The sequence below is a fragment of the Sparus aurata genome, chromosome 24 (assembly GCF_900880675.1).
Source record: "Sparus aurata chromosome 24, fSpaAur1.1, whole genome shotgun sequence".
Lineage (NCBI taxonomy): Eukaryota > Metazoa > Chordata > Actinopteri > Spariformes > Sparidae > Sparus > Sparus aurata.
In genome coordinates this window covers 14838369-14865132 of record NC_044210.1, presented here as the reverse complement: position 1 = coordinate 14865132, position 26764 = coordinate 14838369, and the positions used below count along the sequence as shown (strand labels likewise).

Below are 26764 nucleotides of genomic sequence, written 5' to 3'. Positions count from 1 at the left end.
CCAACCTACAAATAACCAACCAACCAAACCAAGCAAAGTTAGATAACTGAACACAGCCTCCTCAGTTAGGACATCCAGGTGTGTTTTTGGCGCTGTGTGGTAGGATGAGGTGGTTTCCTGGACCAACACCAACACCATGCTACAAAAAGACAACTGGCAGACAGTGATCAAAAAAAGACCATACTAGGCAGGGCATCACCATGGCAACACTCCTGAATAAAGGTCAATAAATGAATAAGAGTCATGTTATCAACAACTCCTGACTCCAAGTGACAGGGCTGTACTTCCACCATCAACCCCCGCCCCCCTGCACAGTTCCTTCCTCTCCGCCTCCGTCCGTGCATCCTCCCTCCCTCCCTCCGCCTCCCTCCTCTCCTCCTCTTCTCCCTCTCTCTCCCTGCGGGGGTCTCCGTCCATCCAGAGCCAATATGCTCTGTCTGCCGGCTTGTTAAACAGCAATCTAAAGGCAGGCTCACGCCTCGCCACTGGGAAACTAGCCACTGGAGTGCCAGCTCCAAACACACTCCGAAAAAAATTCACACGTATAAAACACACACACACACACACACACACACACACACACACATACATAACAAACAGTGCACACTTTACAACAAAAGGCCTCCCAGGTGGCGGTGGCCTCGCGTGCAGCGGCTGCGGGGTGATTTGCTTGTGTTTGCAAAATATGTGAATTTGAGTGAGCGGGTTGATTATGCGATATGTGGAAAAAGCAGAAGCCCTAATAGGGGCGCTAATTTAGTGTGTTTGGATGCACACACACACACACACACACACACACACTTCTCGGAACAGCCGCCAGTTGTTTTCGCGAGGCTCTGCCCGCTTTGCCACCAAGTGTGTGTGTGTGTGTGTGTGAGGGGAAGTGAGCAAGTGAGCTGGATGGGAAGGGAGGGTCAGCCGGCAGTAATGGAGGTCAGCGCTCAGGGAGATGAGAGAGAAACCAAAACACACACACTAACACACACAAGTCCTCACAACGTTTGCACCGGGAGTAGAAAGCAAGAGCAAGAGTTTAGCCCGACATAGTTTACGACTCCCCGGGTCCTCTGGGATCAGAGAGTGAGAATAAAAGCGCTCCCTCCTTCTTTGTGTTACCCACACCGACGTCCTCCCTCGCTCTTCCCCCTTCCTCCCTCCCTTCATCTCGCTCTCTTGATCCCGACGAGTGTGGTACTCCGGGTGTCGCGGTGGCAGGAGCTGTATAATGTTGGGCAGTTAGGGAGGGAAGCAGGTGGTTTTATGAAGTGGAGATGTAGTGGCACTACTTTGGGCCGGGAGGCTCTGCTTAAATCAGGGCACTGATGGTGCCAAAAGCCTCCCTATGGCCTATGAACCCCCCCCTCCTGTTTAGAATTAATCTACTCGCACCCATCTCGCTCCCACCACTCTGCCTCTAAGCTCATTCTTTAGCATCTAAATTTAAAAAGGCACCTCATCTATCTATCAGCTGCCCCGGGGCCAAGCCTGGATATACACCTCCTCGACCATTTGCTGTATGCAGCGACGGCGAGAGAGAGAGAGAGAGAGCGTGTCCTTGAGTGTGTGAGTGTTTTAGAGAGCTGCCAAGAGAGTGTGTCCGCATGTGAGAGCGTGTGAATGAGCGAGGAGAAGGACTGAAGTGAGTGTTTTTAAGCGGCGACTCTGAGTGCAGCTCCGCGCTCAGCCGTAATGCGTATACACGCCGGCCACGAGTATCAGCCCTCGCCATCATAACACTTCATCACCACCACACATCCGTCTGCTCGCCGCCCCGCAATAACAATTACCCGGACGTCGAGTCCCAACTGTTCAAACCTCTGCGTCCATCTGCTGCAGGAAGACACGAGAGGGGAGATGGGGAATGGATTTCCACGCCGTATCGAACAGGAGAGACAAATTAAAAGCTTAGCTTATGAAATCAAACACGCAGCGACCCTGTATCAGGCGGCACCAGGCATTATTAAATATGCACCGCTCTCACTGTGCTGTTTTAATTGTGCTGGTGCAACATTTACAGTGGGAACCTTGGTGTTTTTATACGTGCTGAAATATAGATGAAAAAGGCTGCGTTTCTGCAGCTTTGAAGAAGGGCTTCTGCAGGATTTTCTCGCACAGTGAGAATCTGTCTCCGTGGACAGATGCTGCGCATGCAGATACAGTCATCATCCCACAAGTCTTAATTTATGCATCCAGCTCCACCTCCAGTAGGAAGTCTTTGGAATACAGTGCAGTATTATCTATGGATAACAGCTGCATGGACTAATTTGAAATACAACATAATTCTACAAGATAAGAATCTACCACAGTGGTTCCCAACCTTGGTATTGACCCTAATGTCTTGTGGAAATGTTGTAATTGGACATGGAAGCTAGATATTTGTCTCTTGGCTACTACTCTTTTTGGAGGTAATCATTCCATGAACATAGAGCTGGAAAATGGGAGCTTTATTGGGTGCCCCCTGGCTCCAGAAGTAAAAATTTGAATCATTTTTTTCCTGTAGACAATGTTACAGGACTTACAGCTTGGATCGGTATGAAACCCTGCTGAATTGACTCATCGGTGCAAAAGATGAACAGTCTTGTTTAAAAGGGAGAGGTTGAAAGTGCAGCTACTGGTGGATGTGCCTCCGACTGGTTGGTTTTCTGTAGATACTGTGGCTGGAGTTCATGGGTATTGTAGTATTGTGAACCATCTACCATAAATTCTAGCAGCCATAACTTTATCTATAAGAGTCTCTTAAGTCCATGACACATCAGACATCATGAAAGAACTATGGAGGCCGACTGTTGCGTTCTCTCATGTTGCCTGTAATGGCCACAAAGCACACCGAAAAGGCTAAAGATTATCTCCATCTAGCTTGTAGGTTCTGTGCCTAGGTGAGAGGAAACATCTCTCCATACCAACAGGTGTCGGTCATCCAGAAACCGCAATATTCAGGACTGCGGATAAACAAACTACTGTTACGATAAAGCAGTGTTTGCCAATCATTTCCACATCACTCTCGCTAATATAGTCACTTGTCATTGAGAATATGTCCCACTTCCCTCCTCGTGCACTGATTCACTCAACTGAACAACCGATCAAAGTGATTTCTCTCACTGACAGGTCACACCACTGATTATATACCCTCAGTCAGCTGACATGCTGCCAACAAGGGTCAACTAGTGCCAACAGTGCAGGACACACTGCAAAAACTTGGACGAGGACCTGCATCTTAAGCACATCCAGATTCTGCAACATAACACTAACTGGTAGTCAGCAAAACTGATCGTCTTTGGAACGGACTTGGGTGCTTCTGCATTCCCATTCCTGAAAAGCAACAATCTTCTTAGTCCCTCTTGTCTTTCTTTACCCCCCTCTCACCCAGGAGGCCCTGATCATGGCCAGCATGGAACACCCCCACCTGGTGCGCCTGCTGGGCGTCTGCCTGAGCCCCACCATCCAGCTGGTCACCCAGCTCATGCCCCACGGCTGCCTCCTCGACTACGTGCACGAGCACAAGGACAACATCGGGTCGCAGCTGCTGCTCAACTGGTGTGTCCAAATCGCAAAGGTAGGATCAGGTCTTTACTGATTGGAATATCTTGGCAGGTGTGCGGGTTGTAATGGATTTTTATGGGTTCATGTCGAATGAGCCAGCATGTGACGGATGGTGAACTGTAGAGGCCTGCCAAGTCCAGTGTCATCTCAAACAAGCAAAAACATGATACTGTTGTGCCTTCCAAATTCTTATTTAAACAGCTTTCAAAACAGTTTTGAACACAATGTCCCTGAACTGCGTGACATTTTAGTGAGATGCGTCATTTACACAGGTTGCCATTGTTGTCAAGGTTTCTTGGCATCAGCATCAGGATACAATTCGAGCATTCATGAAGAATAGGCCAACAATAGCTGCATGTTTGAATGTGTGTCACTTTTGAGTCTGTTGGTGTCTCTTCCAATTCGCCCCTGTTGATCCTAATTATCCTCACTGCTTGACACGCTGATCACTCTCACAACACTTCACAATGACACGATAGGCCACTGAGGCTGTTAAGCAGCAGACAAGCCTTGAACTCTGTCTTAGCAGCGCATCAACACACATTATTCTTTCAGGAAATGAGTGACGGCGCAAGAAATTAACGAATTAAAGAGCCATTCTTCTGCTACCCCAAATAAAATCTGCACTCGGAATCGTTGAAACAGCAGGAAGGCTTGAAATATCGTGTGTGCTTTTGCTTACCCAAAGAACATTTGTGTTTTGTTTGCAAATTAAGTTGATGCAGGCAGACTGCTTGATAGTGTAACTGCTGGGGTAAGATTTAACTTCTCTGAGTTATAACTCCGGGATGGCAGTAGGGTGTGAGGCTGCTATTACATGCTGTGCAGGCAGACATCTGCTGTGATACAGAGGCATCCCCCATCAGCTCTGGAAGCAGGAGCAGCACAAAATGATCTGACAAAAGGCTGATTTGCTGCTGGCACTGCTCAGGCCGGAAGGCTTTTTGGACAAGACAACAACTGTTAATATTTTGTTGATTATGTGCATTTCAAGTTTGCCAGCCTGCTAATGTGTATTCGGAAGATGTGTGGTTCTGTCCATTGAGGTTGCAGTCAAGCAAAGAGACTTTCGCTGCTCCCACTGCAGCTATGCCTCCAAGATGAGGTTGTGTAATTAAAACTGCAGTCAGTAATTTCACTGGTCAAGCCAAATACTCCTCGGATAGACGCAGCATCTGTGTTGCTTTATTGCAGGCAACAGTTTTAAAGGGCAATTTGTAAGATATGGCTAGGATTTTTATGTTTCTACTGAGGTTAGCATTATAACAAGCTATCCCAAACTTGTATTGTTTTTAACACCACTTTGTATTGCAAGAGATGATAGTTCGATAGCCACAGTCCTGTAAATCGCCTCCATACTCTATCCTTTGTTTTCAAACTGGCATCTGTCAGTCTCAGTGGCTATGGCAAGTCCGAGTCTGGCGTTTACTTGGAGCCCGGTTGCCAATGGTGTCTCCCCCCAGGATCTAAAGTTTGCGGCCACTTAGCTCCACAGCTAACAAACTTGTTGCTCCAAAACAAGATGGCGACAGCCTTGACTCCATACCAACTGGACCTTTTTCCATCGTAACAGAAATGTTTTTAAATATTTGTGATTGTAAGGAAAGGTGTTTTTACTTTACTACTCATGAAAGCTTTTAATATTTATAGATATAAGGAAAGACTTCCACTTAACTGCCTGAGACAAACAAGATAGTTTGTCCAAGTATTCATCACCATGTGTCGACAGCTGTTCTTAAGGCTTCATATGAGTTGTTTTCCTTTCCAGCTCCCAACACAGGTGAGATAAAGGGGGTTATTGTTACACCAACATTAGCTTGCTTACAAACTGGCGTACTGGCATGAAAAGACAGTAACCCCATAAACTGTGCATTAAAGCTCTTTCTCTGACCAATCTTTAGTTGATTTCCTCTTCCTACAGCCCTCCTTTATCAGTCAGTCTATTGGAATTGATTCATACTGGTCATCCTTAAAGGCGTTGTTTTCTCTGAGTCTGTGATGAGAGCTTTGGTTTCATGGGGTGGGGGGTTAGTGTGCTCGGCCTTAACCCTTTAGTGCCCCATGATGGATGGTTCCCAAGAGCAGGTTACTTAAGCAGGTACTTATGGCTGTAATTGGATTCGATTTCACCTGTGGCAGCAGGCGGGAAATGTCAGTTTCTTAGTGGTTCTGTAAGTGAGGAAGAGCAGGGGAGGAGATTATTCACAACTGTCCTCGGCCCGCACGGCACTGCGGGATCCGTTTCAGTTAAGAGGTTGATTGTGATTGATTGCAGTAACTCTCAGATTCATTTTTGTGGATGTGAGTGCGGATGAAGGCGCTTAACTCGTGACTGGAAATCATACACTGATAATTTGTTTTTGAGTGAATTAGTTAATCAATTTCTTGGAATCAATACGGTTTCTTATTAGCCGTTAAATGACCTGTCTTTTCCATTACTGTCGACAATGAGCATCCTGGCTAGACCCTCGTCGCCTGGACCTCAATGACAGGTCATGCCTTGTTAAGTGAGAACACATTAATTAGGAACACATGTGTACTGTACTCAATGTATTATTTTAATGGCCTTATTTGATTCAGAATCTGCCATTAGGTTTGAAACATTCTCACCTGGAGTTGTGTTTCTGATCCATTTTTTATTGTGTTTTTGCTCTGCTTTTGGTCTCCACCAACTACTGAGGGAACATCCGTCTCCTCTGCTGCTTAATGCTTCACTGCATTCACCAGCTATTTGTTCACTGTCAACTTTTGTTTGTGATGTTAAATCTTGTGTCTTAGTGCAAAAGTCTCAACCTACTAAGTTAGTCCCGGGTTGTGTTGGTAGTGAACTCTAGGGCCTCAGGGGTGGACGGAGCAACAATCATCTGACATACATTGCCATCCCCAAATCATTAGCATTTCTCTGCTCATGAATCAGCTTGAGTCTACTGATCCAGGTATTTGTTCCCAGCAACAGCAGGGATGCCATTTAATAGTGTGTGTTTTTCTCAACCACACACTAATGGAGTTAAGATGCTCATAGCATTAAAGGAAGATATCTTGGTTTGCCTCTGTTAAATTAGCCTTTTGGATCCTCCTCACAGGTCCTCCATCTTATAGCCCTGAGGTATTTTTTCAAGCCAGAAAAAAGACAGACATCCTCTGCGGTGTGTCCGTGAGCATAAGTGTGTGAGTGTGAGTCTGTTTCGCCATCTCTGTGTGCATCTGAGCACATGCCAGTGTGTGTTTGGGCATGTGAGCAGCATAAATAACTCGGAGCCCTCTTCTCTGAGTGATCTTTGCGCTCTCAAGGTAATGATGGGGAACCTGTCCTCCAGGAGAAAGAGCATCCTTCGGAAGACGCACAATTTTCCGGCGAAAGGGGAGAATCATTTTCCCTCGGTCTTCAGTTAGCTTTGAAAAGGGTGTTGTTAAGATAGAGGACGGAAGAGAGCGAGAGGAGGTGAGGAGAGAGGCAGAAAAAAAAGATCTGCACATATTTGGGCCGCAGGAAGTATGGACCAAGACTCAGTAAGCACCTCAATTCACATTCAGCCTTTAAGGATATTTCGGGAAATTTGTTTGAGGAATATGTTGATACACTCTGTCCGCTCAACATGAAGCTGAAGCCTGCAACCAGTTAGCTTAGCTTAGCATAACGCTGGCTAGCTCTGGCTTTGAACCATTAAATCTCATCAATAATTACATTTAATCATTGATTTGTGGATTCTGCTTTTGTTACATTTGGATAGAGCCAGGCTAGCTCTCTCGCTCTTTTGCCAATCCGTATGCTAAGCTAAGCTATATCTTCTGCTGTTCACATTTAAAGGACATTAAAAATTGCAGGAAAAAGCATTTCACAGGTAAAAAGGTAAAAATACGTAACTGTGAAATGCAGAATATGATGCCTGCAGTCGTTTCGTGCTCGCTGCCGAATCATACGAACCAGTCGGAAAGAAACTATTTTCCTTTTCCACCGTAATGTCGTGGCAACGCGCCAACTTGCCCCCCCCACAACGCACCGCCACAACAACAGCACAAACACCAGCCGTATGTGGGCTCTGACCCGGGCAGGTGACCGCTGCGCTGCAAATTGATTGGCCGCGGCCCGTCGCCAGGCAGTGACTCTTCATCACTGAGTGTTTTGGGCATTGAGATAATGGCCCCCATTAATCTACAGCCTCACTCAGGGCTGCCCCACCGCTGCTGCCGCACACACACACACACACACACACACACACACGCACACACACACACACACACACACACACAGTGACTGACTCTCTCATAACGACACACACATGCAGTTACACACATTACACAGGACACACACAGAGGTCTCTATAGATCTGTGTGAATAGCCTCTAATTTATTAGTCTCCATCTTTGCTTCTCTGTCGTCCTTCCCTTTCTTTTCCTCTCCTCCCCTTCCTTTATGTCCGTTTCCTGCTCAGTCTTTTTCCCTTTCCTCGTGTTTAGTCCTGCCCGTTTCCCGCTGCTTCTAAAATGACCTTTCCTTTCGTTCCCCCTTCCATTTCTCTTTTCTCCTTCTTCCCTTTTCTGCCTTACGTTTTGATTTCCTTTCCTTTTTTAGCCTACTTACCCTTCTTCCATTCCTCTGTTCTCTTTCCCTTCTTCCTCTTTATGTTTGTGTCCTTTCCTTTATTTCCTTTACTGTCCACGTTCTCAGTTCCTTTCCTATTCCTTCCTTTAATCCCCTCTTTTCATGTCCTTTGCTTTGTTCAGTTTTATTTCCTCATCTTTGTCATCATTTTCTTCCTCTAGACCCCCTTCGATTTCTCTTCCTTTCCTTTCCTTTCTTTTTGGGCGTACTTACCTTTCTCCCATTCCTCTTTTTTTTTTACTTCCTCTTTATATTTGTGTCCTTTTCTTCATTTCCTTCAGTCTTTGTTGTATTTTTTTTTCCTATTCCTTTCTTTTCTTTCCTTTTATCTCCTCTTTTCCTGTCCTTTGCTTTGTTTCCTTTTATTCCCTCATCATTTCTTTCGCTCATTCCTTTTATTTAAGTCCCTTTCCTTTCTTTTCCTGTCCCCTTGCATCCTTATTCTATTCTCTGCTCTTCCCTCCCTTTCCTTTCGTTTCCTCGCCCTTGCTTCCTCTCTCCTTCATCACCTTTCCCATGTCGTTTCCTTTACTTCCTTTTCTTTCCCCTTCTTTTATTGCCCTCCCTTCCCTTCCCTCCATCCCTCCCTCACCCTTCCCTTTCCCTTTTTCCTCCACGCACGTGTCACCAGCTGCATCTCCTCCTCTTCCTCGACAAATACGCCACCCTCCTGTTCCCACAGTGACCTTTTCACATGGGTTAACAGAGGTCAAAGTTTGCCCTACATCTCCTCATACATTACCCTCTCCGGGCCAAATATCCTCAAGTGACTCCATGTGTGTCTGTGTGTGTTTGCCTTTGTACGTATGTTTGTGCGGTTGCAGAAAAAAGTAGGAAAATGACCTCTTCCTTTGCCTTTTCCGTCTCCATCTTCTCTCTCCATCACACACACATACAGAGAAGCATTTTTTTTTTTTCGTTAGGTCTTGGATTATTAATGGAATAATTAGGTTTGGGATGTATTTTAATGAACAAATCAATCACTGAATTAAATATGGGATCGGAACCGGAGTGTACGCGGGGCTACGGGAGTCTTTTAATTTGGCTCTCCTCTCCTGCTCTCCCTTTCTCCCGCGCTCTGTCTTCCTCTCGCCGTCTCTCTCCTCGGGCTCAGTGTAATGAAAGTAGAATAGATTCAGCCAGCCGCTGTCCTGCCGGTGAAATGATTGGCTCTGGCACTGAACCCCTGGGCTGGAAGTGGGTCCCGCTTTTCTTTCTTTCTTTCAGGAGGGGACGAAGGTGGGGATGGCTGTTGGACGGGGGACGGCCTCGCATCTAGGCCACACTGGCGGGGAGTAGAGCGATTCGTATAAACACGCCCGGCGGCGATCTCGTGGACTGACATTAGCACAACATGCCCTGCGGGGGAAAGTCCTCCAGTTAGAGTTGCAGCTCCGCAGTCACGGCGGCTCCGGACGGCGTTATTACAGATTGACAGTGCTAATGATGGCGCTGAACACTGACCTTAAATAATTCCTCCGATGCGAGCTTGACGACGTATACGTCGTGGTTAAACATTCATAAATGTGTGTGGGAAAACTACGCACATGCACAGCGGATTGCCTGATCTGGCCATATCAGCAGACATCTCCCCTTCGCTGCTTAGTCAGGGGAAGGGAAAATAAATTCTGGGGACTTTTTAAATTTGGATCCTGATCTTTGGCCTTGCATGTGTGCATTCATGTGTGGAGGCAGGGATGTCTAGCTTCCACATCGGAGCGTGTGTGTGCGCTTGGATTTGCATCCCGCGGTGGCTCCCTGGGGATGCCACCCGATGGCCGGAGATCCAATCTGGTCAGGCTTAGCGTGGGGGCCCCCCCGTGTCACTCGCTTCCGCCGCGAACGCCACCCTGTGCTGAGCAAACACATCTCGCCCGTGCTCATTAGCCGAGCCTCGACTCTTCTTCCCTCCCCTCCCCTGAGCACACGATATATCCTTCATCTGTCCCTCCTTCACCAGAGGATGGATTGCAGGCTTTGAATGAAATCACCTCCCCTCCTCTTGTGCTTTTGTGTCTATCAAGTCATCGCATCTCAGCGAGAGTGACGTCTCAACGGACTCTAGCATGCAACATGCTTATTAGGGCCTGGACACGTGTATTCACTGTAGACATTTCCACTGCCGGCACATTGCTCAGATATCCAGATACCTCTTTGGACCTAATGTTCACTGGTTGAAACATCCCAAAATGTCCTCTTTTTAAAATCAGGATGTCAGCTAATGTGGTCCTAAAACCGTCTTGACTAGAGAGCCGACACCATTTGGTCCCGTACCGGCTGAAACCTCTTATTTCTAATAAACCATCATTTTCATTCTTCGTTTTTTTTAAAAAATGCATTTATTCAGAAATGTAAGAAAATGTAGAATATTCCAGGTGTCACGATAGCAGATTTCAGCGCCTGCCGCCACCCTGTAGATATAAATAAAAGGTGTTACAGCAGCAGCAATTAACTACTGGAGATGAAAACAGTCTGCTCGGCACCGAAAGCCAATTACGACTCTGAACTGAAGAGCAACACGACTGTTGTGTTGACAGCGTCCGTTTAGATTCCTGTTAACGGCTGATAGGCAAACGTGCTGCAGCCTGGAGGGCGAGACATGTTCTTCACCTGTGCGTATTTATCATCCACGTGCTGGAAACATGTGTGGGAAACCATATTGAGTCAGATGTGTGTCAGGGAACTTTGTAAGAGGTTTGGTGAGATAAGAAACCTCAAATTTGCAAAGCCACCTCAGGTTTCATGCACTTTGGATCCTGTTAAAGGTTGATAATAAGCTTTGTGTCCAATTCATCAAATGTTGGATTTAATTCTTGATTTTTTTTCATTATTTTTAGAATTTTTTGTGACTTAAAACTGGTGAAAGTTGATTTTTGGGCTTCCATCTCAAAGCGTCAGTATTTGACAAGCTGGGAATTAGTCTCTAAAATCAACTTTATTATAAATTGGACCTTTGACGGAGGCCGAGTACATATCAACAGATGGATCCAGGGATCCAGCACAGCACTACATCTGATGATGAAGAAGTTTACATACACTCTGGGCCCCCGAACAAACTACAACACTTAAATTGATGAGGCGCTGGGTTACAGAAGGAATTTAGATGAAGATCATAACAAAATTTGGATATTGTATACTTCACTTGTTCTCATGAACTGGCAGAAAAACACTTTTAAATGGCAAGCATCAATAATACATAGTGAATGATGGATGTGTTCACCGCCTGCGAATACAATCAACTTCTTTTATTCCAGTCTGTATTTTCTGCTAAAACACATTACACTAAGTTATGGTGGATTTAATACTGTCAGCAAGCTATATGGTGGTGATCCATGTTCAGCACTTCTTTTCCCAGGGGCTTCATTAATAATGCAGTCCCACAATTCTTTGCATCTCGGCGCTTGTTGGGAAGCACATCACGCCGTGATTACCAAACAGCACAACCCCGTAATACTATCAGACGTCATAAAAAAAAACCAAAACAAAAAGCAACTAATGTGCACCCTGAGCAGTTTTTCCCCCCTCGTCCTCTCGACGCATTCGCAAATTCTTCCACGCACACGGGCGGGTCCCCAGGAGTGCACTCGCGTCCCTGCTGATGCAACAAAATGAGAAGACGGAGGGGAGACTGAAGGGAGGAAGAGGTGACGAGGAGGAGCAGGCAGCGGAGGGATAAGCCCCCCGGGTCTTTCTAATTATCTGTGAGGATCAGCAGTGCTCAAGGATGCATGAGGGGAGGGATTTGACTGCCAGATCCACTGGGTAGGAAGGCCTGATTGGATCGGTCACCTCTCTCCGCACACACCCATTACTCATGACGCCCGAAGCCGAGGCTCATTAGACACAGACGTATGCGCGAGTGTGGATAGGTGGCGGCGGCGGGAAAATTTGCGGGGATTCTCCATCAACCTCTCATCTGAAATCTGCTCGCTGCGTCAAACTTTCTTCTACTATCAAGTCCTACAAATGTCGTTTTTAATAAAACAAGCAACGGGTAATTCCACCAGGATCCGATACGAATCAATTTTCTGCAGCCGGGGTTTCATTTTCTTTTCTTGATAATAGCCGTCCTATTTATACGCAAACAGGATGGAGCGAGGGAGGGAAGTAAAAGCGTCGTGTTACTTGTTGGTGTACCCGATAATATGCAATCATGTCTTTAAATAAGTGACTTCTATTATCACTCGTGTACGTGGTGGTTTCTATTTCAGCAAGATGCAAACTAAACTGAAGAAACCAAAGAAAAGTTGTATTCTCACGATATTATTCTATAAAAAAGTCAAAATTATAAGATAGAAAGTCAAAATAATGAGATAACAGAAACGGGCCTCCATAGTTTCCGCATGTGCGTGTTCATGCCAACAGAACAAATTGCCCCTTTTTTTCCATGTCAGAAAGTGGGCAGGTTGAATCAAGAAAACGAGCTTCTCGCCGCGATAATTATCCGCTGTGATTAAAAATTACAACTTCTCCGTGACACGGCGAGTCGCAGACTAATTACATGCATTATTGTGAGGGCTCGAGTGTGCGGCCCGGCGCTCGCTCGATTCAGAGAAGGATCAGATGTTCTCACTCCGTTTCCCTCCCTTCTGATTTCCCTCTTCTTCCTCTCTCTCTGGTTTCACCTGTCGAACTCGGCGGCCGTTGAGCTGTCTATGAAACCCGTCATTACGGCCCGCGTGGCTTCTCATGGCACATCTCAAACGCTTGTTAATTGAGGCTTGGGAGGCGAAGACATTCAGCTGCACATGCCACCGTTTGTTGCAGCTAATTATTGATTCGAGGATTGCAACTTAGTGTCACCGTCTCCATCCGGAATGGGGTACATTTATCTCACTGATCAGAAAGTTGCAGCTCTCTCCCCCTTTTTTCTGCTTCCACTGCAGCCGCCACAAAATATTATTGACATTTGCACATGTAAATTTGCCAGCGGCGGTCTTTTATTGCCTGCACGGTGACATTTTGGAAGGATCTCTCCGTCCCACTGGGGAGTTGAGATCATGGTGACAGAGCTCACATCATTTTTTACATTTGGTTCCCTTCTCCTGAGGTGGATATCATTTTTTTTAAAAACGGAAGCAGGAAGACATCAAGCTCCGATAACATCCGACATTGTTCTTAGAATCCACTCCCACCGAGGGGAATTTCACCCTCCCTTGCTTCCTCGTGCTTTATCTCCTCTTCAAATCCCTCACTCTCACAGGTGCACACAGATCCACACACACCAACACACTCAGATTGATAGATAGGCGTTTTTTCTTTAGTTTTTTTTTCCCCCTGCGCTTGTGGTTCCACAACGGCTGAATGCGGGGTAAATGGGCCTGCACGCCGACTGCTGCGCCACCGCCGAGCCGCCGTTAACTGTGTCGCATTATGTCACGTCCACCTGGATCGTTCGCTAACCATCCAAAACCAATCCCATGATGCAGTTTGGAGCTTATTGGTTATAGCTCCGCGCCGTAAAAGTGCTGGGGTTTTTTTTTTTTTTTCGAAAAAAGAATCCAACTCGGCTCGCGCGGCGATTTGTCAGAACGAAATTAGAATTTGTTACACGCTCATGTGAATATACACATGATTAAAGAGAGGCGCATCTGGCTATTGACTGGCTCCTTCTATTTTTCTCTTTCACAAACACACACACACACACACACACACACACACACACAGGAGACTGCCAGCTCTGTGGGAATGCCTCCCCTTCTATCTCCAGCGCGGCACACGGCGCATGACAGACGACCACCTGCGCCACCTGAGCGGAGCCATTGTGCGCGCTCCTTATCGCGCTGGTCCCAGTTCTCTGCATGCGGACAGTCCCATATTGCTCACATTGTTGCTGCTCCCTCACCCAGCCGGCGGGGCGGTGGGGTTTGCAGTTTGCAGGCGGTGGGTTGGGGGGGTTGCACCACATGTGGCGCTCTTATCGCTCCCACTGGAAACAGACACCTCACCTTCTGGTTCCTGCGAGAAACTGAGCACCTCTGCTTTTTTTTTTTTTTTTCCTCCACCTCCACAGCTTTTTCTTCATACGAATTCCCAAATAAAGTCGTGCAAACCGTTTGTACCCAAGAGTTTTGTCATTAGGGGGGTCGCTTGGTGCTCTATTTCCTAGTAAGCGACTAACCGAGCCATCACAAGCTGTACATTTCTCATGTCGTGAACCCAATGAAAAACAGGCTCAATTGGTATCACTTAAAGATATAAAACCTTGAACTCAAAACAGATAAACAAATAAAGCAATGGGTGTAATGTTATAGCCAATTTCAGTACAAAAACTTTTTTTTGTCATACATGCACCCAAAAACCTGTGCGATTATACATTTTCATTGGTCGCACCGCCGCGCCTGAAATATCTAGGTTTATTTTTTTTGATGTGATGCAATAATTCACTCAATGTGTTAAAAATACAACCAAAATGTAATACTGGGTGAACCTAAATTATGCAATGGTGCATCTAAATGAGGTGAAAGCCGAGTCCGGAGCCCTGTATCTGGTCTTTAAGTCATCCTAAATAAGTTGTGTAAATGTTGGCGGTTCTCCGTTAAATCCATCCTCCGCTGGCTCCTCTTACCTTCCAACTGCTCCCCTTTATACCCAGCATCTTTTATTCCACAACATCTTTCTCTCCTGCCGAGGTGTGCTGCTCCCTGCAGCTCCACTCTTTCTTGTTCATGCCTGGTTTCATCCTCTTGTTTTCCTCCATTACTGAGAACTCAAATTTTTAGTCTTTTTTCTCCCTGCCAGAGAGGAGGTGCTAATGGGTCACGGACCAGCCATGACCCAGTCTGTTGCGCGCTTCAGAAAACTTTTAGCCTCCATAAACAATTCAGCACTCTGCTGCGGAGATGAAAAAAAAAAAAGACCTTTGGTGCTGTTTAAAAATCAGATTTTTATCCTGCCTGCTAAGCCAGCGTCGGGTCAGAAGAGGATAAGCTGTAAAGAATAATTATTCACGATCCTCTCACAAGTGATTTGACTCAACACTTAAAAAGGAGAAAAAGAACAAATCAAAGCCTCATTTTCTGCATTTTACTGTCTCGTTCACATTTTTAGACATTCTTGAGTGTAAAAAGATGCTGAAGTACTTTTACATTAAAAGATAACATGGTCAGTATTTTTGGTGAGGATACCTTAAATATGGCATTACTACACTGCAAATTCGTATAACCTTTCAACTATTAAGACAGTCTTCTCGCCAAGATGGAGGTTTTTCAGACAATGTTCATGATGTTTTCAATTAGGAACACATTTATGTGATATACCGCTGTCCTCACCTTCGTAAAAATGCAAAATAACAAGTAGGCCAAAGTAGTTAAGAATGGTTTGTAGACAGTGCTTCACACCGTTGATAAAGTGTCTCCTCACGCAACAAGTCTCAAAATTAAGCATTTCTTTAAGGGAGTCTGGGGAATTTCTCACATGAGAACAAAGAAGTAGTGTTTATTAGTCACTTTTTACTGTTTTTCTCAAATCTGAGTCCAAGTCTTCTTTTATAAACTTAGTGTAAATGGTCAGTGTGTTCAAAGCAGACACAAAAGCAGCATCAGCCTCGACATATGGATCCTTTTTACAAGGAAAGAAACAACTCAGTGTGTTGCATTTAGTGCCGAATTCACACAAAACCTTGAATGACTTCGAATTCGCTATGGCCTTTTTGCAAAGTTTGTTAAGTTTCTCCTCACGCAGCAACTCCTAAAATAACATGATTTGTAGAGGGAGTCCTGCAGGACTTCCCCCCTTTTTAATCCCGTACAATCACAGTCAAGTAGCGGTTGTTAAAATATTTGGCTGCGTGCACGATAATCAGCTGAATATCCGGAACTCTTACTGCACATTCACTTTCTACTCAGAGAATAGCTAATGAGCGACAGCACTGCTGACTTGTCCTTAAGCACAGTGTGACTCTTGCAAAGGTCTTGGCTGAAGAGCTCTCGAAAACTTTTATAAAGTACAATGTTTTTGGCTTGAAAATTATTCAAAAGTACTATAGCAGCACTTCATCCTCTGAGGGCTTAAAACATGAGCCGGTGTCATTTGGGATGTGCAACAGTGCTGGTGGGTGCTTAACCTCAGTGCTCCAGTGTAGCATGTGATTCACGAAGCTGTGTGACAAGCTTCTGGGAAAATGTTTCACAGGACCTTTCGTGTAAAGTTCAAGTACTTGTTTTCTCGAAATGGAGGCCTCGCCTGAACCGGACAAATGTATTCAATGCTTGTGCTGTTTTTGACAGTGACAGTTCATCTGGCTCTGACCTCGTGTCAACATTAGCATTAAAATTTTGTTCCAGGATGAGAAAAGGTAACCCCAGCATCGGAATTAAATGACACAGGTTATGAACAGTATGGCAAAATTTAAATATAAAGGACTAATTCAAATATGGCTTTGGGGCTTCACCTCAATTTCATTGAGGGTGGTAAATCAAAATTAAAATGTTTCAGGCCTTAGAGTTATATTTTGGTTAAGGAAAGAAAAAGGAAGTAAAGAACAAAATAAGGAACTTAAAAGGAACCATTGGAGGAAGTAAAGCCAAAGCAAAAAGGGCGTAAAGGAGGAAGTACAGACGTAACATTGCAGTGAGGAAAAAGGAAGTAAAGAGGAAGTTAAAGCAGGAAATACAGACACAAATGGGAAGTAAAGAAGGAAATAATTACCAAAAAAGGAAGTTAAAGGGAAGTTCAAAGGGAAAAAGTGGGTGAAAAGGAAGTAAGCTAGAAAATTAAAGAAGCAAGTACAAACATGTAAAGAGATAGTAAATAGGAAGCAAAAAGGAAAGAAGGAGAAAATAAAGCAAAGTGAAATAAAAGGAAGTATGGCAGGAAGTAAGGCAGCTAAAAGAAACTGAAGAAACAAGTACAGGAAGTACAGAAGTAAGGTAAATAAACAGGAAGTAAATTGGAAGAATAGGGTATAAAGAGAAAGAATGAAATACAGTAAGTTAAAAGAAACAGGAAGTCTGAAAGGAAGTAAAATGGAAGGTAAAAGAAAGTATGGAAGTATGAACTAAGTATAAAGGAAGTACAATGGAAGGAAGGAAGGATTATTGAAAAAGGAAGTTTAGTGGAAGTTAAAAGGATTTAAAAAGAAGTAAGCAAAATATTAAAGACTAATAAAGCTAACAAATTAAGGAAGTAAAGAGAATATAAAGACCTTTGAGTTAACTATATCCACAGAGGCCTCGGACTGTATTCACCGCTTTCATATAAACGTCTGCAAACACACCGCCTTTCTTAAAGAAGTTGGATATTAGCTCATAGCTTTAGTTTTATCAGTGAGTTATATTAACTTTGTTCATAATATATTTCTCCACATGAATTTGTCATGTTAGAATAAGAAGTTTTCCAGTGTTTCAAACTCCAAGAGATCCAGACGAGACACATTTCCTCCTCTATATTTGTACATAATCACCTACATCATCCTTCCTCTAAAGGTCAGCCGCAGACTTATACTTTGAACTTTGAGTGCAGCAGCGCTGCGGAAAGCTCCAAATGTAGCTCTTCCTCCGAGGCAGATGGCTTTGCTTTCTCCGCAGAATAAAAGTAATGGCTGAGAGAGTGCACAAAGTGATTTTGCCTTGCGGGCAGACAGACACTTTCCGCGTTCACCATTCATTGAAGCTGTTGTTGCTGCAACTTGGAGACAGCTTATGAGTTGAGTTTGGATTCTGCAGAAATTTCCTCAAACATGAATTCCTTCATCTATAATGCATAGACTAAAACCTACAACCAATCAGGGAAATGTAAATATAAAGGATTAATTCAAATATGTTGCTGTTTCCAAAGTGGTTATTTTGGAGCTTCAGTGTATTTCTTTGAGGGCAGTACATTTAAATTAGCATTTTTCAGGCCTAAGTATTGTTATTTGGCTCCTTCGTAATGAGGAAAACAGGGGGATGTGAAAATGAAGTAAAACAGGAGGTACAGATGCAAAAGGGAAGTAAAACAAAAAGTAATGAAGTTAAAAGGAGGTAAAGAGAGAAGTAAACCCAAAGTTAAAAATGCGTAAAGAAGAAAGTACAGATGTAAAATTTATTAAAGTAAAAAGGAAGTACAGAGGTAGCAAAATGTAAGCCAAAGGGAAGTTAAAAGGAAACAAGTAGGTGAAAAGGAAGTAAGTTAGAAAATTAAAGAAGGTTAAAGAAGTAATGAGGAAAAAAGGGGGGTGAAAAAGAATTAAAGCATTAAAGGAAATACAGGCACAAATGGGAAGTAAAGAAGGAAATAATTAGCAAAAAAGGAAATTAAAGAGAAATGAAATAAGTCGGTGAAACGAAAGTAAACTAGAAAAAATAAAGAAGGAAGTACAAGAGGTGACACAAAGGAGGTAAGAAAGCAAAATGAATTAAAAAGGAAGTGTGGAAGGAAGTAAGGCAGAAAATTAAAAAAGGAAGTACAAAGGAAGTAAATAAGAGGCCAAATGGAGGTAAAGACGGAGAAAGGAAGGAAGTATGAAAATGAAAAAGAAGTTAAAAGGAATTCAGCTGGAAAATTAAAGGAGGAAGTAAAAAGGAAGTAAAGAAGGAAGCAACTTCATATAGTTTAGATTTTGCAGAATTTCTTCAAAGATTGCTTCATGTATGATTTATTAGAACAAACTGAACTCTGCAACCAATCAGGGCAGCTCCTGACCTCCACCTGTTAGTCGTAGACAGGTAACACAGCATGAAGGAGAGTTTGTGCTCCGTCGGTTACTTCTAACGGAGCAGTAAACGTTGTTCACCAAACATGGCAGGTTTAATTACTTCCCCTTGCAAGTTCCTGTATGATCCGCAGCGTAAAAAGGTTATGTAATCACAAATTATCCAATTCTACTTCCATTTTTAAGGACCTCAGGACTCTCTGGGGATCGCAGCACTTAGGCAGTGTTAAAGCAGCACAATCAGCGGGGCCCTCTCGACCTGAAACCGCGGCTGCCCCCACATCCTCCGCTGGGACGCTGCTGTTTACCGCCCGGAGTGGCTGAAAATTAATTGGCTCCTTGAGCTGCCGTACATTCCCCCTGTCAGTGCGATGGCCTCCCCTCATTGCCCTGTCACTTTAAGTCGAAGTGTATTAATGGACTGTGTGGGCCATTGATTCCTAATTCCTCTCGACGTCGACATCGGGGATAAATATTGCGTGGCGCGGCCGTCTTCGGGCTTATTGTAATCAGCATTGTTATTGATCGCCTGCCCGAACCCTGCAGAAGTAATCTATTTTAAATACACTTTCGGTAAAAACGGGGGGGAGGGAGTTTTGGTTCTTGTCCCAGCACATTGTCTTTGTAGAGGAAAGAGGCACAGGAGCTACTTTAGCAAGAGGAAGACAGGATGAGGAAGTAGGAAGTCTCCCAATCTTGACATGCCACGAGACTGACAGATAGAAATATTGCAAGAGTCGCCATGTATGCTCAGCGAGATATGTCCATAGGTGGTCTCTGGGTGGTCTCCGCTGTCAGCATGTGTGTGTAAGTGTGTGTCTGCCTGCGTCTGTCTCCGCGAGGCCAGGCGGATGATGGATGAGGGCTCGGCCAGCAGCGAGCCAGACGTCGGCGTTATCGATTTATCCTCCCATTCGTCTGGGAGGAGACGGAGCGGGGCGACTCGCCACGAGGAGCCTTCTCAACACAATGTGCCTCTCGATACGTGGCTGTGCACATTCAGACGAATATATATACAGTATTTACACCCTAAGTATTTCAAATGGGCGATGATTCTCTCCAAGGCGCGGGCCTTGGTTTGGACTCTCATATTGTCTGCCGAGCACAATGCTGCCTCCAAACCGAGGTGTTTTTATCGATCCGCCCACAAAGTGGCATCCACTTGTTTAACATCCAGTCTAATACACTTCAATCGGCCTGGCCTTGCACGTCTGCTCCTCCGCCTGTTTTGTTCGGGAGACGAAGTGTGTGCGATGTGTATTCATCTAGAAAAAGGTGGCGTGTTTGTGAGCCGCGAACAGGTTTTTTGTGCGACTGTCAAAGAGTCTCTGCTCCATCCAGCCCATTGAGCAGCAAATTAAGGCCTTCTCTCTGCTCAAGGCTTTGGTGGTTTTTTTTGTTTGTTTGTTTTTTTGCTCATTGGGTGTTCATAATCAACGTTAACAAATTGGAAGGACACCCATTGTCCTCCCTGTCTAGCCATCTTTGAAAATGGCTCCAATTACGGCGGACACAGAGGCGACATGTCTGTGACGCCATCTCGGTGACGACTGAACAACATTACACTTTGAGTTGGACACGTTACAAGTAGATATTGATGTTGCCAACGCAGCCAGAACCTGTTTGATCCAATAGTTGGAGCAGCTGCTCAATAACATTCTACTTTTAGCAACTTGTATGTGTCTAATATATGTTAAATCAACTACCATGCAGGAATTAAAGGGTAACTCCACCAATTGTACACATTACAGTGTGTTCACGGGTCCAAGGGAGGACGACTGCACGTTTGAAAAAGCAGTTTAAAGTCTTCTGTGGTTTCATAGGCAGCCGCATGTGATCTGATGAACTGCCTCCAGTGATGTCACCCAGTGGCATTGTGGGTAATGTGGCTGATACAGCAGAACCGGAGATACGATCTTTTTTATTCCATGCATTCATTCTTCTTCTTTTTCAAAAACAGGCGCCTACATTAGGTATAGACTGATTTTTCATTTTTAAAGGTGGTGTATGTTGAACTGAGCCGGTTCCATGTTGGTGGAAAAGTCGCCTCAGGAATCTTTTAGTTCTGTACCAACAATTGTGATTCCGGAAGCTGTTTTTCTAACTCGTCAAAAGTCGAGAGTTCCGTCTTTCTGACGTGTCAGGAACGCTATAAAAGCGACATTCCTGCCTCCTCGAGTCACCTACAGATGAGTTACGCTAACGATGGAAGACTGAATCCAAATGTCTGAGTGGGTGTGCGCTTAATGGTGATGACAGTTATGACAATAATTTTATGTTAGTGCTGACATTTACCGCATCGACGATCTCAGACTGCTCCGATCGCGGAATCCGAAATGATAAACCGCATTGCGAGAGGTTTCATCTCTCACCTTTTTCTCTTCCCTCTGTCTCTCTCGCTCAGGGCATGATGTACCTGGAGGAGCGGAGGCTGGTCCACAGGGACCTGGCGGCGCGGAACGTGCTGGTGAAGTCGCCCAATCACATCAAAATCACCGACTTCGGCCTGGCGCGGCTGCTGGACGCTGACGAGAAGGAGTACAACGCAGACGGGGGCAAGGTTGGTGTAAGTGGAGGCGTGAGCGTGTTTTCGTGTGTGTGTGTGTGTGTGTGTGTACCAACCGGCTGAGAGCAGTTTGACGCAGAAAGGCAGCTTACGTAACGCTGGGTGACATAAGTAGTAAATGGTGCAACCAAAAGGTGAGAAAACAAAAGGTCAGTGCTGCTGAAGAGGGACGACTCTTTGGCTGTATGTTATAATATAGTAAGTAAGGCTTGATTATTATGGGCTGATTATTATATATTTCATACATCTGTTTAGTGTTAATACCCTGAAAAAGGACTGGTTTTGTCAGGTCAACAGTTGCGGAAGAGAAAGGTACCCAAAGTTTTAGTATGAGTGTTTATCATCAGCTCATTTCTGCATTTCCAGCCGTGTATATTTCGGCATTCACGCTGCATTTTCAGCAGGAAAATGCATTTTTCGAGTTTTAATCTTGTTAGCATAAAGTTAGCTTTCCGGCTAATTGTTGAGCTTGAGGTATTTTATCACCTGAGCAGAATATTTGACCTCCCGTTGCTAAATCGTATCTAAGGATCGGACTATTTGCTGGAGAAGTAAAGTTTCCATGGCAGACACGCTTTGATTGGAGTTATTAGTCAAACCCTCAGGTGTTGCCAAGCAAAGAGAGTTATGGTGTGTAAAGTTTTGATCACGAAACACATGAAAATATTCTAATGGTCTTAGTTTGTTTTTTCTTTGGCAATGAACACCGCAAGGTCAACTACTTCCTGATGGTGGACTCCCATTAGGTGTTATATAAATGGTTGTATGACATGAAAACCATTTGAAACCTAAATCCTTTAATAACAAAATGTTATAAACAAGTATTTGTACATTTTCTCTCCTAGCAGCCAGCCAAAATACAACATGCATATCTCTGAAAACGTTGTCGTAACAGCGTTAAAGGTACATTATGTAGTTTTGGAAATACATTTACAATATTGATGATGTAATAATACAAACTCAGAATTTCTTATTATTCAAGAAGTGAATAAACAAGCCGTTCTCAGAGGAAATAAGGTCCATAAAACACTGTTTGAAGCTAGAAAGGTGGCAGGGTCCGCCACATAAACACAAAGTGAAGCAGTATGAAATTGTTTTGTTTTTCAAGGTCAGTTTGTTTATATAGTTTGTTTAAGCGTGAAAATAAATCAATTACTTTTTTCTCCTCCTCCCCAAAACTACATAGTGCACCTTTGAAGTGAAGAAGCCAGAGAAGATACGAGCTGCGACTAACGAATATCTTTATGTCGATTCACAAGACGGCGTCCTGAGATGTCTCGTTTTGTCCCCGAACCTAAAGATAAAAAAACGAATACAGACACCAGAAACTGTTCGCGCTGAAGAATTTAATACTTCCACTGATCGTTTCATCGCTGCAGCTCCGGTTCGGGGACAACTTTCCATCACCTCTCACTTTCTCCATGATCACTCGGCTGACGTGTCAAGACAGCCAATCAGACGAGCGCGCCTGCCGCCATTAACTTGCATTTGCATTTATTTTGTCAGGCGACTCCGCGAACATGCAGGAGTGATTTACTCTTCCTCCCTCAGGTAACCGGTTGTATTTATAACCTCGGATCACATCGCTGTTGTCTGCTCGCTCAGCGGCAGAAAAATATGTGCGTATGTAAATGGGAGCGACTGAATCGTAATTGCGGCTGTAAAGTGGAGGTGATGATGGAGAGCGATAAAGGGCAGAACGGAGGAAACAGAATAACGGCTCCAGCTGAGCAGATGTTGGCTCAGTTTACCGACCGAAAGACGGGAAAGAGAAGAAGATTCAGCCTTTACAGACAGATAAATGCATCTGTTGTACTCAGTGTAAAACTGTAATTCTACTAAGATTCAGCCTGAAATTATTAAGAACACATACAGGGGGACAAACTGTAATGTTACAGTAACTCACTGTCGGTGATTTTTTGTATTTTCTCTGATTTTTGAAAAAGTTTGTCCGTTTTTGCTGCCAGGCATTTTACTATTTTTTTCAGTTTCTCTGTCTTTCTGCCTGAAAAACACACTTTCAAATGTAAATTATGTTTTAGGATGTGGCCAGAGAGAGAAAAGAAGGATTGTTCCCTGCTCGTGTAGAAACAGTGCTGAGAGGCAAAAAAAAAAAAAAAAACCCATGAAGGAATATGTTTTGTGTGTCCAATATCTGAGCTTCTGGTCAGGAAGAGTTTCAGTAAAAACACAATTTAGAGACACTTCATCCAAAACAAATTATGCCGCCACAGTTCCAATCAGTTTGTTTTGTTCGGGGACCAGGACTACATTAATCAGGAGCCCCTTCTCTTTCCCTCGCTTTGAGACTTACTGTGCAAACTGTCCTGATCAACTCCCTTTATTAAATTGGCTGCCTCGTCGCTGCATCCATTCAAGCTGGAGGCCGGGAGGAAGCCGCTGCGCCTTGAGTTTGAGCTGCTGTCTGCGCGCAAATAGCAAATAAGGAGAAGGGAAAAAAAAAGCACTTCCATAAAAAGCGGACCAGGTGTGTTAGACGCGACCATCTGAGTGATTGGCTTCGTGTCGGCACTCATTGATGCCTTGATAAACGGGAGAGCCGTTGTCAGCAGATCTACACGTGTGCCATCAAAAAAAACAGACGCCCCCGCGAGAGATAAATCAACAGACGTGGAGGTGGAGGCGCTCTGCGTTTTTCCTTTTTCTAACAAACCTGAAGTTTTTCATTTCCCCTTCTTCCTGTTCATTTCCCCCGGAGAGCGAGCGCATGTTTCAGAACGGAGAGGCTGGATTCTAAATGACCGCAGCGCCTATGTACGTGTGAGTGTGTGTGTGTATGCATGTGTGTGTTCACATGGCCAGATAATTGCCTTGTTCAGTGGGCTCCACCGCTAGATTCGTCCTCTGCAGTCAATATGGAAATCATATGGCGGTGAGGATGCGTTGACGTGTGCCACTGTCCTTGTCAGGAATGTCAGAAGGCCTGTTGTTATTACTGTTTCGCACGCCGCCTGCTCTCGACCCGGCGGCCACGGAGATAACGTGAGGCAAACGGCCGATACGATCTCATTTAGCATCTTATAAAAAAAAAAGGCGTGCTCGCCGTCGATGATCCCCAGGTTAGACTGAATCTAATCAATCACAGTACTTGAGTAATATTGAGCAAAGCAAAACTATGCTCGAGAGCGCTGTCGATTCCCCGATATCTCCCGAACGGCTGATTGAAAGGGAGGGCGGCTGTTGAGCGACGCGGCGCGTCGGAAAATGAGCCGAGCTGAAGTGTAAATAAATACAACGCCTCGTGGTAAAATCTAACTCTTCTATGTGTCTTTTTCTTCTCCCCGCAGATGCCCATTAAATGGATGGCCCTCGAATGCATCCACTACAGGAAGTTCACCCATCAGAGTGACGTGTGGAGTTACGGTGGGTGACAAATGTGCTGTCGTTTGACGTCATTACACCTCGTGCTTCCACCTGTGGGAGGAATCCAGTGACCTGAAATCCTGCTTCCTCGATTTGCATTTTCTCCCCCTTATCCGTCTGCTCATCTTGTTCTCTGTCTCTTTGTCTCACCCTCCCATCTCTCTCTGTCTGCTTCTTCCCCTTCCATTGCCCTGCCTTCCTACCTACCTCCACGCATGAATACATCCTCCAGGAGTGACCATCTGGGAGCTGATGACGTTCGGAGGCAAGCCGTACGACGGCATCCCGACGCGGGAGATCCCGGACATCCTGGAGAAAGGGGAACGCCTGCCGCAGCCGCCCATTTGCACCATAGATGTCTACATGGTCATGGTCAAATGTGAGGAGACACACACAAACACGCTTATACAAACAACTAACCGAGCGCTTATATCTAAAACATGGTGTGTGAGATGCAAGCAGCTCTGTAAGTGGGCCTCTGGATGTATTCCTACACTTTTGGAAGAAAATAAATGCCCCTAGAGTCCAAAAAGTGCAACTGATGGCTGTATTGCAAGGGCAACACAGATCACAGATTTGGTTATAATAAGTATATTAGTTACGTAAAAGTAACGCGGGTCAACAAAGTTACTCCTCCTCCGTCTTCGTCCCCCTTATAGGCCTGCTACATCCACCCGACCGTCTCCTAAGGTGGCACTCCCAACACATCGAATGTTGCCTGCCACATAATCTTATTTCTTTATTTTCAAGTGTTTGTACACCACTGCGTCCCAGCTCGGGCGTGTCAGAGATGAGCTGCAGTTTAATAAAAGGGTTCATGTTTTTAATATTCATCCGGTAAGGTGTTATCTGAGCTCTGGGGCTTCTATCCAAGGCTGCAGGAGAAGTTGATATGTAAAGATGAAAAACAAGCGAAACAAGGGGGGGAAAAAAAGAGTTGTTGTCATGCTGAGATGCCGCTTTATGGTCCGCAACATGCCGCCCCCCCCCCCCACCCAGTCCTCACCAGGGACTCTGCCCATATCCTCGTTCGTGTCGTCTTCCATCTGGACCAGCGCAACGCATCCAAAAAACCCACCCTCTCTTCATCCTCCCCAAATTCTCCCATGTCTGTCCCATCTTGCGCTCCTTCCCCCTGGCTGGATTCAGAACCCTGGTGCTGGTGCCGTTGAGGGATCCACCCTCCCATATTTCCAGGAAACCTTCCAGACGTACATGCCAGGCTGTGTTATATGATCTGCCAGCAATCGGCTGCTTGGCCATCCTTTTACTCGCACCAGTCTGGTCGCTGCGCAACCCGAAACTGAACTATAGTGGAGGGACTTCCTCTAGTTGTGGTTTAAAATCTCAGAAAGGATTACCTCACATCAACTTCTTCCCACTGATTTATTTCTCCCGTCGCTGCAGTTCTTAGTTCTTTTTTTTTTTTCTTTTTCTTTTTTAATTATCTAGTCCTTTTTGTTGCACAAATATTGTCTCTGCGCCATGATTATTCTTATTGTTATTGGCTGCTTGTAGCCCTGTAAATATAAACTTTTGCGAGACGCTGTGGGTGAGTGCTGAAAATGCCAAATGTGTTGAAAGAGAACGATGTGATCCAGCTTGGAGCGAGATATCAAAACATATTCCCCTGACAAAACTGTTAATCCAGTGGAAATGTCATAATATCTAATTGTTTTATTCCAAATGAAAAACTACTGCCAATGGCTTCTGACAGCACAGCAGCAAACCATGGAAGCCCTGCAGCCATTTAGCCTAATAACAATGCCAACTGATTTCTGTCTTTCCCCCCCAGAGGAGGTGGAACAGAATACATTTTATGTGCTACATAAAAAGTGTCTGGACAATAATATTGTAAATGCTGAGGTCAAAGGGATTTCCTTCAGTCAACAAGCAGCAAAAGTGTTCAGGGGTTTGCACATTTTTCTTGAGTTATTATCAATCTTTGTGGTTGATCGTTGATGCATCAGCCACGACATGAAGACCACTTACAGGTGAAGTGAGTAACTTTGATTTTCTTGTTTCAGTGCAATGTTCTG

General features: G+C 44.7%; 1 protein-coding gene across 3 annotated transcripts in view; it reads left to right on the top strand.

Annotated features, from left to right (window-relative positions):
- The window catches only part of LOC115577202 (receptor tyrosine-protein kinase erbB-4), a 280463-nt gene that overhangs the window by 241857 nt on the left and 11842 nt on the right, over positions 1-26764 (top strand). Inside the window, exons 20-23 of one of the 3 annotated variants that reach the window (XM_030410145.1) lie at positions 3371-3553; positions 21180-21341; positions 24650-24725; positions 24958-25104. In XM_030410145.1, coding sequence (XP_030266005.1) covers positions 3371-3553; positions 21180-21341; positions 24650-24725; positions 24958-25104 — 568 coding nt within the window. Of the gene's footprint in view, positions 1-3367; positions 3554-21179; positions 21342-24649; positions 24726-24957; positions 25105-26764 lie in introns of all 3 variants that reach the window. The other 2 variants (XM_030410146.1, XM_030410144.1) reach the window with 2 other exon arrangements.